The sequence below is a fragment of the Poecilia latipinna genome, unplaced genomic scaffold (genome assembly GCF_001443285.1).
Source record: "Poecilia latipinna isolate Pla-1442-1.1 unplaced genomic scaffold, P_latipinna-1.0 Scaffold1863, whole genome shotgun sequence".
Classification (NCBI taxonomy): Eukaryota; Metazoa; Chordata; class Actinopteri; order Cyprinodontiformes; family Poeciliidae; genus Poecilia; species Poecilia latipinna.
Genome location: NW_015114479.1, coordinates 94,160 through 106,874, shown reverse-complemented (window position 1 = coordinate 106,874; position 12,715 = coordinate 94,160). Strand labels below are relative to the sequence as shown.

The 12,715-nt window shown below is 36.1% G+C and overlaps 1 protein-coding gene across 1 annotated transcript in view; it reads right to left on the bottom strand.

The window, feature by feature from the left end:
• The window catches only part of col19a1 (collagen, type XIX, alpha 1), a 68,004-nt gene that overhangs the window by 34,499 nt on the left and 20,790 nt on the right, over positions 1 to 12,715 (bottom strand). Inside the window, exon 10 of the mRNA XM_015014936.1 lies at positions 4,681 to 4,725. Coding sequence (XP_014870422.1) covers positions 4,681 to 4,725 — 45 coding nt within the window. The remainder of the gene's footprint in view (positions 1 to 4,680; positions 4,726 to 12,715) is intronic.

Genomic DNA, 12,715 nt, shown 5'->3' with positions numbered 1-12,715 from the left:
TATTATTTATTTTAATTTACTGAGAAAATTTTTATTAAATATGGCAACCCCAAATGTTTTTTTGGGAAAAAAAAAAAAAAAAAAAAAAAAAAAATTAGTCTTGGTAAGTGAAATTATAATGGCAAGTTTAAAATGTAAATTATAAATTAAGTTAGCGGCGCTGTGCTCTGTGCATTAAATGCACTCACAACCTCTGTAAATCTGGAGACAGTATTGATCTTACTGCTGCTGCATAAACTTAAAACAGTTCGAGTGAAGAAGGCAGCAGCCCTCATTTGTGTTGCTTGAGAACAGTGATACTGGAAAGGAAAGAGATGTGACAGGATGGAAAGCTAGTTCAAATGTTTAATCAACATTGTAAATAGTCCAATGTTGGAGTAAATATTTTTTTTTTTTTAATAAGTGGTCCTCATAAATTAAATTGCTTTCAGAAATGTGTGTATTGTTTTTATTATTATTATTATTATTATTATTATTATTATTATTATTATTATTATTATTATTATTATTATTTTGTGTGTCTCTGTGTTTCCTTGTGATTTACTGGCACCCTGTCCAGTCAGCATAATATATCGGATTACAGTCACCCTCGTAAGAGCAGTGTGAGCAATACTGTAGATACAAAGAGCTACTTGGATGCAACATCTGGAAGTATTTTATATCCGACGGCCTCTTAATGCCTAAATGGAATGCATTTGGATAATACATTTAACCTACTGGACTCTAACAGCCTCTAATCTTCACACTTGATGTACATTTTTAGTGGCTGAAATGCTAATGATCACAAGGTGTGGCTGGAACATTGTGCAAAGGTAAAGATGAGAAAGAATCGGGGAAATGTGTATAAATCATAATCAATATTGTAACTACAATTTTAAGCAAGAGTACTGCAATTACTTTCTTGATATAATGCAGCCTTGGATGTTACCATAAAGATTAAAGTTTGAAAAGAAGCTTAAAGTTTAAGAATCACTAAACGGAAAGATAAATTTGACATTTAATTTCAGTGCATATTCCAACTAAGAATGCTTTAAATAAAGGTGTCAGCATATCACTTCCTATCACTTGTCAGATGAATAAGATACAGCCACTATTTCACTCTGGGTTCAGCCGGTGTTGCTTTTGCAAAGGTTGCCAGTTCTAAACACATTTCAGAGACATCTTTTTCTTCCATTATACATATCTAAAACGATGGACAAACCCACCTGCCAGAGGCAAAGTTGCCTCGGGCACAGGAAAATGACTACCTGGAGAGCAAAGATAGTGAGTCATGTGTACATGACCAAAGCAAAGACAACCAGCTAAGGGATGTTTGTAGCTCAAAAACAATTACTGCTCCAGGCAAACTTATTTGAGTTCCTGGAACTGTTGCTCATGACAAGATACTTGGCGAAAATGGGATTGTCAATTTCATTGTTTATAGCTGAATACTGATCGGGTATTTTTCTGGTTTGCATCCACAGAGAGCAGAAGGAAGCAGGGCAACCTTAAAATACAAATAAAATAAAACAAAATAAAATAAAAAAATATCAGCAGACTTATCCGCCTCACATTAGGCAAATTATTTACCTCTTAAAGAGGCCTTTGTCTTTGAAGGATCCAAGTAAGTTGCCTAAAATGATTTTGTGAGTTTTTCTGAAGTTACAAACTGTTTCAGTGAGCGTGATTTCAGCTGGTTTCATTTTATGTGCTGCTATCAAGTCAAGGGGAGCCCTGGCTGAAGAGCTCCGCGGTTTTCCAACTGATCATTGAAGGCACCTCTTCCAATCAGTAAATACTGTGTACAATCCAAGGCACTACACAAGTTTACAGCCTCCCATTATAGTTTGTGTGATGTTGTGACTACAAATCAGTCAGTCTTTGATGTGCATGGAGTTAATTTCTAGTTAGGTGGTCTTGAGATTCCTCTGTAAATAAACCTGATTATGTCATTCATATGCAAATGGTCACATGACGTCAACTGGCTTTTCAACATGTCAGGAGGTACTTATGCTCGAACAAAAGGGCCCATGCTGGTTGTCGGGGTACAAACCAATGCTTTGAATTTAGACACTGCCAATTCAGAGTCTTTTTTTTTTCCACCTTAATTGGTTTACTGCTCAAGTCCAGTTACTTTTATCTCAGGTTTGCAACAAGAAGCTGGTACAAGTGGTCAGGGCTGGAAGTTATGCAGTCAAAAAAGCACACAACTAAATGCCTCACAGGTGTTTAATACACCTTATTAACGTTAGAGTGCATTCAGCTGGTGTGAATGCACGCTAAAGCAGAGTGTCAACTACGACATCTGACTTTTATTTTAGAAATTAGGAATTTGAGTCTGTAAATGTATGTAAATTTGTCCTGAAAATGATAAGAACCTCGATAGTTTTAGATCTACTTAATTGCTTACTTAACTACAGATCATTTTCGGGGTGTGGTGGTGGTGCAGGGGTAAAGCGCGGCCCATGTGTGGAGGCCTTAATCCTCGACGCAACCGTCACAGGTTCAATTCCTGGCCTGAAGACCTTTGCTGCATGTCTTTTCTCACAACCCACTTTCCTGTCTGACAACTATCAAATAAAGGCCACTACAGTCAACAAAAACAGAGGAACATGATCTACCAGCCCAGGCTGAGTGTGACAACGATGCATAGTGATTAAAATGCTCCTATTCAAAGGTGCAACAAGCACATATAAACAAACAAAAAAATATCTTGACTCAGATTATTAGTGGAGATTGCTGATGAAGCTAACCTTAGAAATTGCATCAATACAAGCATATTTGTATTTGTCAGCTTCTGATGGCTTTTGAGTGTGGAGCAATGTATCAAATCTTTTAGGCCCTACCATGCTGACTTGTACCACCAGCCAAAACAATATTGAAGAGAAAATACACATCCCCATGACAACACAATTCCCTGACTGCAGCAGCCTCCCCAAGCAGGACAAAGAGCTCTGACCTCTTCCATTCCCCTACTCACAGAACCTGGGTTTTTTGCCAACATTCTGCTGCCCATGCTCCAGTGGGTCAGAAAGGTTTATGTAGCACAAAAATAATCTACACAATACAGGCCATGTGTTTTAGAACTGCGGTTGATGGATGTACGTTCACTTCTGTTTTTATTTTCTTCTTTTTTTCTCTCTCTGTGATAGACTACAGACCTATAGCTGACTTCCAGTGATGCTTTTTGTTAACTAAAATGTAACATGGTTATAATAAACATTTCTTTATGGAACTACTCTGACCATCTGTACCTCTTCCTTCGGAGTTTCAATAAATGGAAACACTAATTCTTGTTTTTTTTTGTTTTGTTTTGTTTGTTTTGTTGTTGTTGTTTTTTTCAGCACAAGACACTTAAGAGGAACATATTTAAAAACTAAATAATTCTAATTAACATTTACCATAATTATCATTTCTGATGTCAAGTGCATTTCCATTTTTAAAAAAAAATTGCCTTGATTTTATTAATAAAAAAACAAAATAAAAACAAAGGTATTAGACAATATTGTGCCTTTCACACAGTACTTCCTAAAACTCTGGGAACACAACATTCCATACTTATTCAACCAAACTACCCCACCTTCATTGTTTTAAAAAGGATTCACTTTCACATTTATGAAATTTCTAAGTAAGGAACAATTAATTAGCATTGATTTTCTTACCCAAAGACTTCTCAAACTGATGAAGGTCGTATGACTCAGCAACCTAACAACAATATTGTTACATCTCTAAATGCAGCATCCCAACTCCATCATGTTTTACAGGTTATTGGTCCATGTTGGTGTATAACATACAGGCTGAACTTTAGTTTTTTTTTATGTGATACAGAACACTCACAATACTTTTACACTATGGCCACATTTACCAGCTGCACTCACAAATGCACAGACACGTACACCAAAAGGAGAAGTGGACGACAACGTGCCTTGCCCAGTGGAACTCTGACATTTGGCAGGGATTGAACCCTTCCTTGAGGCCATCATTTATTTATGTTTTGATTTTCACATTTATGAAATATAGTTTTTTTGTAAAAATATATAAATAAATAAGTAGTAATAAAAAAAATAAATAACCAGCGTCTCCAATCACTTTCATCCTGTGAACACCACCAGCAGTTAGCGCCTGCTTATGGATATTTACAAGGATCTGCCACAAAGATTTGAAATATTTTCTAAAAAAACATAAACCATAAACCTTTTCCCTGATTTATTTAAATGAATCAGACCTTTCCTCTTCCTGAACATGTAAATCTCCAGCAATACATGTCTGTTTCTGTAAATATATTGAAACTTATGAAACGGTTCACAAATATTTAAGCACCGCCATGCATTAGTTTAATCAGTGCAGCCAGATCTGAGTGCATGCAATAAAGAATGACCTTAACATGGTAGAGAATGATCTCATGGTAATTAGAAAAATTACTTCAGTCCATTGGTATGCCAGTCTATGGCTGCATTCTGTACATATCAATTAATTCTGGTGCAAGGACAGTGTAGTAGTCCAGAACACTCTTACTACTTGAGATATGACAGAAAAGCCACACACATTAAAAAAAAAAAAACCTCAGCTTTATTTATACCTTCAGGACATGGCACACAAAAAATGAAAAGCCTTAAAGAATTGATTGCCTGACAAAATAAAGTGGAGCTTGTTGATGTGCTGTGTATGGACTATATGTCTGCTGGAGATAGCAGTACTCACCCTCTCTCCATCGATTGCCTTTTGACCTTCTGATCCAAGTTCCCCCTGCAATGACAAGATTGAAAGTGTATAAGACACAAAATGGCCTCTTGAAATTTTCACTTAAATATTTTTTTGGGGGGGGGGATTTTCTACATATCAGTTTCCTTGCAGTGTGGTTCAGCTCACATATAACTGCAGAACTGCAGCTTTAGTAAAGTTTGTAACATATGTGAGATTATATGCAGCTTGTGAATAAGCTGCTTGAGCTTTACTAGCTGACTGCTTTCCACACACTCTGCCAGAAATGTGTGAGATGTTTTGGATCTTGTTGACTCTTTATTAGTGTGCAACTCAGACATACACTAGGATGACCTCGGCCATCCCATAGCTCAAGCAGGCTGCACTGTTTGAGTGTCCAGGCCAACTGGCTCTTTGCATTTATTGTATTAACAGATGGGGGACAATTTTGCTCTCAATCATTTTCCCAAATAGTGTAAAAATGTTTGTCTCAGTCAAATATGTTTCCTAACAACACCATTAACAATTCACATGTATAGAATGAATCAGTTTGGCTTTCTTTTCTGATCTTTTCCACCCCATGTATCAAGGTTTGTGAGGAAATAAGTCACCGTGGTATAAGCTCAATGTCGTCAGTGCAAAAAATATCCTGGATTAAGCCATCTCCCATACTCGAGAATAATCCCATTGGCTGACGTTTCAAAAGCCCATTTCCAAAGGATCTACCCAATTGGTATGCATGTAGATAGTATCAAGTACAGGGGTCTGCAAACTTTACAATCGAAAGAGACATAACCTTTTGAAAAGACAATTTATAGTGCTATAGAAAATTTGATGTAATTTTAAAGAGCCACCCACTTATTTTTCCAGGTTTGACAAAAAAGAAAAAGTAAATCTTTTGCAAAAAGAGGATAGATACATTTTCTTTCATAGGATGTTGACATTTGTGGAAAATGATAACCTGATGACAAGAAAATTTGTTCTTAAAAATATTACTAACGACGCTCTGTGTCGTTTTGTTGTGGTAATTCACTGCAATTATTCCACAAAAAATGTAAACATTGTTAAAACCTGCATTTTTTTTTTAAATCATATGTATATGTTTTATCTTAATCATTTCCAGACAAAGTTATTACAAGCTATTGTGGAAGGTCTATTTGTATTCATAAATATTTATTGCTTGAAAAAAGGGAAATTAAATGTTGTTGCAACTCATATTAATTTAAATTCTTCAAAGAGTTATTGTAGATTGCGATGGGTGTTGGCAGCAAAGATCTCTTGTAGAGATGACGCTCTGAACAATAGACTTATAGAAGATCTGCAGCATCTTGCTGCAAACCTTGAATGATCTTAGCTTCGACAAGAAGCACAGTCGGCTCTGTCCCTTCTTATAGGCAACTTCACTGTTGTGTCTCCAGTCCAGTCTGATAGAAATAGGGTTTGATCTAACCTTGTTTCTCCTGAAATCTACAATCATCTCCTTTGCTTTGTTTGCATTTAAGATGAGATGATTGTTCCCACACCATGCCACAAAGAGGTCCAGCTCTCTGTACTCAGCCTCTTGTCCATCTCCGATACCCCCGACAACTGCAGAGTCATCTGAGTGTTTCTGGAGATGACAGGAGTTGGACTTGTGCTGGAAGTCTGAATTGTACAGAGTGAAAAGACACCCAATCTAGTAAAATTTAACACTTATCTAAAAATTTCAATATTCTACATATTATAACTTATTTTCTTTTAACCCAGAAACACACCCCATGCTTTCTTGTTCCATGTTATAAAAAAGCTGCAGGGCAGCTTCAGTTTCAATGAGAGATTACCAACGTGTTGGCGGTACAGCAAGCGGTTGTTCCTGACTATCAGAGGGGAACTGTAGTAGATTAAGACAGCCATCTCTGATGCAAGGCTTGATAAAACGGCAGATTACTGGAAGAACAATTAAATCTACAAGAATATGGCTTCTACTACAAAGACATTTTAAAATATTTTTAAATATATGTATTTTATACAATATTATAACTGGCAACTCTAACAATAGTAGTATAAAAAAAATATGGGGAAAACTGTAATATATTGTGACATATACTTTACCATTTTCAGTTGATCAAAGCTTCCAGGGATATTAAATGAGTAATTCAGTGACCTTCTGTTTCATTTTGCTGTAAATATGATGTGACACACAGGGACATTTCTCTTAGGCACTTGCCACTGAGTTTTATCTTGCCTCCCCATCACCATAGCGAGAAAGATGACAAGATAGGGAAACAAAAACAAAACAAAAAAACTTCTCAATGCTCACTGAGAACAAGAGCATTTTAAGTTTACTAGATCTCAATAGAAAAACTATCCATATTCATACTGGTTGTTTAAGAGCTGTGGTGGAAATTCAAATGCTCAAAACACAAATGTTTCGGCTTTGCTTAAACTGTATAGGGACATTAATCAGAATAGTATAGTTTGCTCAGATGAAACAAGACGGTTTTTGACAACAAACACTCCAGGTGGGTCTGGCATGACACAACAAAGGATATGTGGAAAACTACCTCATGCCCGTTGTTAGGTGTGGTGGAAAATGTGTGATGCTGAGTTTATATTGTTTCACATTGAAAGGCCCTGAGAGCTAGGAGATGTTAAATAAAAAGTTAGTGACCTGTGAAAGACGGAAATGGATAGCCTTAGGGTCTTCTGCAAAATAACAATCCAAGATGTATGACTAAATCAACTTAGAAAGGGCTCACCAAACATGTAATTAACCTTCTTCTATCACTTTCTCAACGCAAAGACTAAGTCCTGAAGAAACGTTGTGGAGGACCAGAATAGGAAAAAAAGAAAAACAGAAGAGAGGACACAGGAATCTTGCTGATCTAGAGAGGAATGACCAATGATTCAGCATCAATGGTTCCACCTGTTGAAATTATATTTAAGACTAAGTGCTGTTTTACTGGCAAAACAGTGCTGTAGGTCAAACGTATGAGGGGGCAATAATTGTAGTCTTAGTAACCTAAAAAAAAAAAAAATAAAAAAAATAATGTGAGAAATCTTTGCCACTCAGTAAATGTACATAGAAGCAAGGATGACTTTATTTTTACACATCTTCAGCAGTGGTGCCAATAATTATGAGGTGTGCTGTATATGTAAGTCGTTTGTTGTTCACACACAGCAGCAGAAGGCTTCATCAACTGGGTATGCTTAGAGCTGTTCACACTCAGATCCTAACCCCCTTTGCACAAACAGCTCAAACATCCAGTAGACGTGAGTGCTGCATTGACAAGGACATGATTCCTTTCTGGCCCCCACCCAGGATGAATGCCAAGTATGTCCAACACGGCGCACAGCCAAGGCCGAAATGCCAGTGCTAGGAACTGAAACATGCATCTCTGCAGCAGTATGCAGTCCACCCTCCGACAAACAGGCACCCATGTTTTGGGCTAGTGAGGTTATAGCATCCCTGTCCCCTACATAACTTCAATTTATTTCAGTAAGGTCGAAAACTTGGTTCGGTTACAGCAGCAGCATCTAACTCCATCAACTCAAAAACAAAAGAAAGCAACACCCCAAAGTTATGTCCAGTGCTTCCTGGCAGCCTGACCTCCCAGTGTGTCCCACTGTGATGAAAACAGCATGGACAAAGGTTAGAGTAAGGTCCCTCATTCACACATTAGTGAATAGCATTATGGAGGCTTGTCATTGCGTCGGTGCTCTTGCTACTACAGCTGTCACACGAGTTCTTGCTGACACTATGGCTCAGCAGCTGCAGACTGGTATACTGTTTCTTAACAACTACAAAATGCTAATCCCAATCACTGTAAGAGTCATTGTATTACACCAACAACTGTGATGATAACTGTATCAACTTGAAAACAGAGAAACATGCACTCAATACTGGATTTGGATATGTTCATAGGCAATGTGGAACAAGAGTTAAGGAGGTATTGACATCAATTTTAATGGAAAGGATTTTGTGCCTTGTAAAAGTATTTAAGCCTATGGACAAAATTTTACTTCAAATTAATTTTGTTCATATTTGGTCTAATCTGATCAGAGCACCATCATTGGTGGAAAAACCACAAATGATCCTCTTTTAAAATTTGCACTCTTCATGCCAAAGTTTCTTGCTTTTGTCTGTTCAAATGATGAACAGAATTTGATTTTGATATTTAATAAATTCTCGTGACAAGCAAATTTGTCCTGCACGTAATAGTGCAGGTTATCTGGAAACACAATGGCATAGCTGGAAACACACACCAATATGATTATAGACTTATTCAACACCGGTAAGACATGCAGAAATTTGCATTGGAAACTAAACTGATTGGAAAGGAGTGACAGAATATTTACAAACATTTACAGACATATTTGCAGACATTTGCGAGACTCGGCACTAGAGAGGGTTTTGGTTTTGGTTGATATACATAGTAAATGCATATTCAAATTTTCACAATTTTATTAGCAAAAATTGCCATTAAATTTGTAATTCTCTGACAGGACCATCAAATGGCCAAAGGTTCATGACAGACTATGAGGAGGTCGGGTTGGAAGAATCTTAAAAGAGCGGATGAGTTTGACTATGTTTGGCCCTGTGCTTGTTTTTCCATTTCGTAATTTTGGTCAGAAATTAAAATTGAAAATATGAAAAATAAGTGTTAAAAACTAATAAAAATAAAAAAAAATTAAAAAAAAAACAACAATCACTTTTTTATATTTTGAGAATAAAAAAGAGTGAATGAAGAATGGAAAGAATGAATGATACATAAAAAGGCAGATGCTGCACATTTCTTTGGACAAGAAATAAATAAATCTAAAGGTACCAGTTCTAGGTTAAAATGCAGCCCACCACAGAAGCTGAGCTGCTATTTTTTTTATAATAGTTTGACCATTATTGCTACTTTTATTAAAAAAAAGAAAGTCTGTGTAACTTTTGCATTTATGAAGGTGACTCATATCGTGTGTGAAGATATGAATAATGATGTAGTTTGGTTTTAAAATTAATTATAAGAATTCCCATTTGCTAATGTCACTCACTAACAAGAAGATAAACCCAGTGTGAGGAAAGCATATTTCGCATTGTTCGCATTGTTCGCATTCAAATTTCCTTTTAGGCCTCTGACACAAAAACCTGTTCTCAGGAAAACCTAATAACATTTTAACACAGATGAGCATAATAGAAACAATGAGCGGTTTTGGGAGCTTATCAAAATTTATGGTCAGCAACATACTGCTCAGACTAAAACTCCTACAGCAATTCACTTTACAGGTGCAATGTGTATAATCCAAGAGTATAAATGAAAACAGAAATCACGAGAGCATCAGACTTATGAACTGTGCAAAATAAATTAAATGTATTATAAAAGTGGAAAAAAACTTTTATTTTTTTCTTTGCATGTACATGCAGGAGCTGTAAAGCTAGCAATAGCAGGGTTTATGTGCGAGGCCAAAGAAAATGGATTTCCTTTCAAGTAAGCTGCATTCTTATAACCCACTACTTATCTGTTTAATTTCCTGGGGGATTCTGGATTAATCATAGCACTTTAATCCCCTTGCACTGCATAAGAATCCTCCATCAAACTCACTGTAATGCGGGATAGTACTTTCCATTGGAGTAGCACAGTGGAAGTAATCCCCTCACACTTTCCCAAGAAATTTTCTCCGTATAGGTCATGATGATTGCCCAGCAGCTCTCATTATGGGCTTTTTAAATGCCTCAAATTGTCCAGATGCCTTTGATTAATCTCTACAAAGTCAAGCTAAATTGTTATAGAGTATACTCACACTATTTTTGAATCTCCCACCGAATTAGATGCTCCTGTTGCTAATTGAAAGTATTACGAGCTCACCTTATTAATCTTTTTTTGTTAACTCCTTTTATGTTTTTTTAAAGAGTGAAGATCCATGTAATAATCTCCGTTGGAGATTCAGAAATCAGTATGACTTAACAGAATTGTGCTGCCCTCATAATTTAGTTGTGGAGTTAACGACAGGAAAGGTCAGAGTGAGTAAAAGAAAAGAAGCGGCTACACGCTGCTCACACAAAGCCTGATGTTTTGGGATATCATGTGATATTCAACAGATGGTTTAAAAGAAATGACATCTGTGCTGATGGAGGTTTTTATAACAGCAGCGGTTGCAGAGAAACAAATGCAAATTTAACAAGGTGTAAGAAGCATTTTTACCCCATAATCGGTGGCATTCTGCTGTTTCCAACTATCATCTGCTCGCTCTGAATGATGATCATATTCCAACTGTGCTAAGTACTTATAGTGCAGTGTATCATTTCATATCATATCATACCATAAAATCCCTGTCTATTCAATTAAATCAAACCACCCTTTCAATGCGTTTGGCGAATATACCATCAAAACTATTTACATCACTTTATTAAACCCATCAAACTCAGTTTGTTTAGACTCATTAAAACTTCAAATGAGGTGCATTAAATTATCTCAAAGCACCGCTCTGCGCTAATGGTTTGAGAGGCACTCTTGCTGCTGTGCCTTTTAAAGTGTTGATTTGAATTGTAATTTAAATATGGCCTTTCCAAACAGTCATTATGTCAGCATTAACCTCAAGCTACTGTCTTTTTCCACGTTTTAAACATGCTTCTTGTGTGCATCTATTAAACGCAATCACTTCTACTACATGGGAGAAATAGTAGCTAGCAAATTTATTGTAAACAAAGAGTAAATTGGAGCGAATTAACCTATCATTACTCAAAGTAGGGGAATACATGAGAAACAAAATAAAAAAAAAAACGGTAACACTTTATTTGAAGGGGGTTGAATAAGACTGACATGACACTGTCATAAACACCTGTCATGAACATGAATAAGCCTTCATCAATATTTATAACTGTTGTCATAAAGCGTCATTCGGTAAATTATGACACTTTTATACATTGATATAAATTTGTTATAAAAGTATTACTGATTGCACTTTAAAAATTAGGTATCTTTATGTTATTAAAGGTAAAGTTTAAACAGTAATGATTTCCTGGTTAATGTCAAGTTGTCATAACAAAGACATTTTGAATAATGTCAACTTTGTATTAAAAATGTCATAATTTACCGAATGACGCCTTATGACAAGAGTCATAAATATTCATGAAGGCTTATTCATGTTCACGACAGGTGTTATGTCATGTTTATGAACGTGTCATGTCAGTCTTATTCAACCCCCTTCAAATAAAGTGTTGCCAAAAAAACAAAAACAGAGATCATAATTAAACAGAAAATCGTTAGTTATGTTGTAGAATCATTGTCTTCAGATTGACCAGATTGCACTGTGACATTATGATTTTGTGCAAACAGATTTACCGAAGTGTTGACAACATACAGTGCGCAAGAGAGGTGGAATGATAAACAATAAAAATGGATGTCATAATCTAAATCAATAGAGTGATAGATAGAAATGACTCTTGGTGTCACCAAGGGTCATTTCTATAATTTCCTTGTTGTTCTGTAATGGTCTGTAGGCATTATCTTAGTCAGTTCAATATCGTTACAAGGGTGTTCCCATTTTTGATCTGTGTACTTTTGAATTAACTGTACTTATCTTACGTTATTGTCGGACCTTTTCCTTATCTATTTATTAGACATTGGAATCTTGTTCAGCTCCATTTGGTATTCCTCCCTTAATTTCCCTGCTGTCATTCTGCCACATATGTTCCACACAGACACCGATTAGTTTATCTGATTATTTTGTCATTTTACCGCCCAAACTTCAGCATGTAAGTTCCTGGTTTTTCAGAGTTTCTTGGCTGGATTCTTCCTTTCCACTGCCAGTCACTCTTTCCATGTTTCAGATCCTGTTTACTCTGTTTGAAGACTTATAATTATTGTTATTACTATACCCGCTACATACCTTTCTCAAGTGGCTGTCATTTTGTCTTTGCTTCAACAGCACACTCTGATAAACATACTACATTCAGAAGAACATGTTGTTAAATTAGACTAGTGTGAAAACAGGAAAGAGTAAGAAAAAAAAGGAATACATTTTTTTCTTTATTTCTTAACATTTTTTTACAGCAGGGCTCATAGTG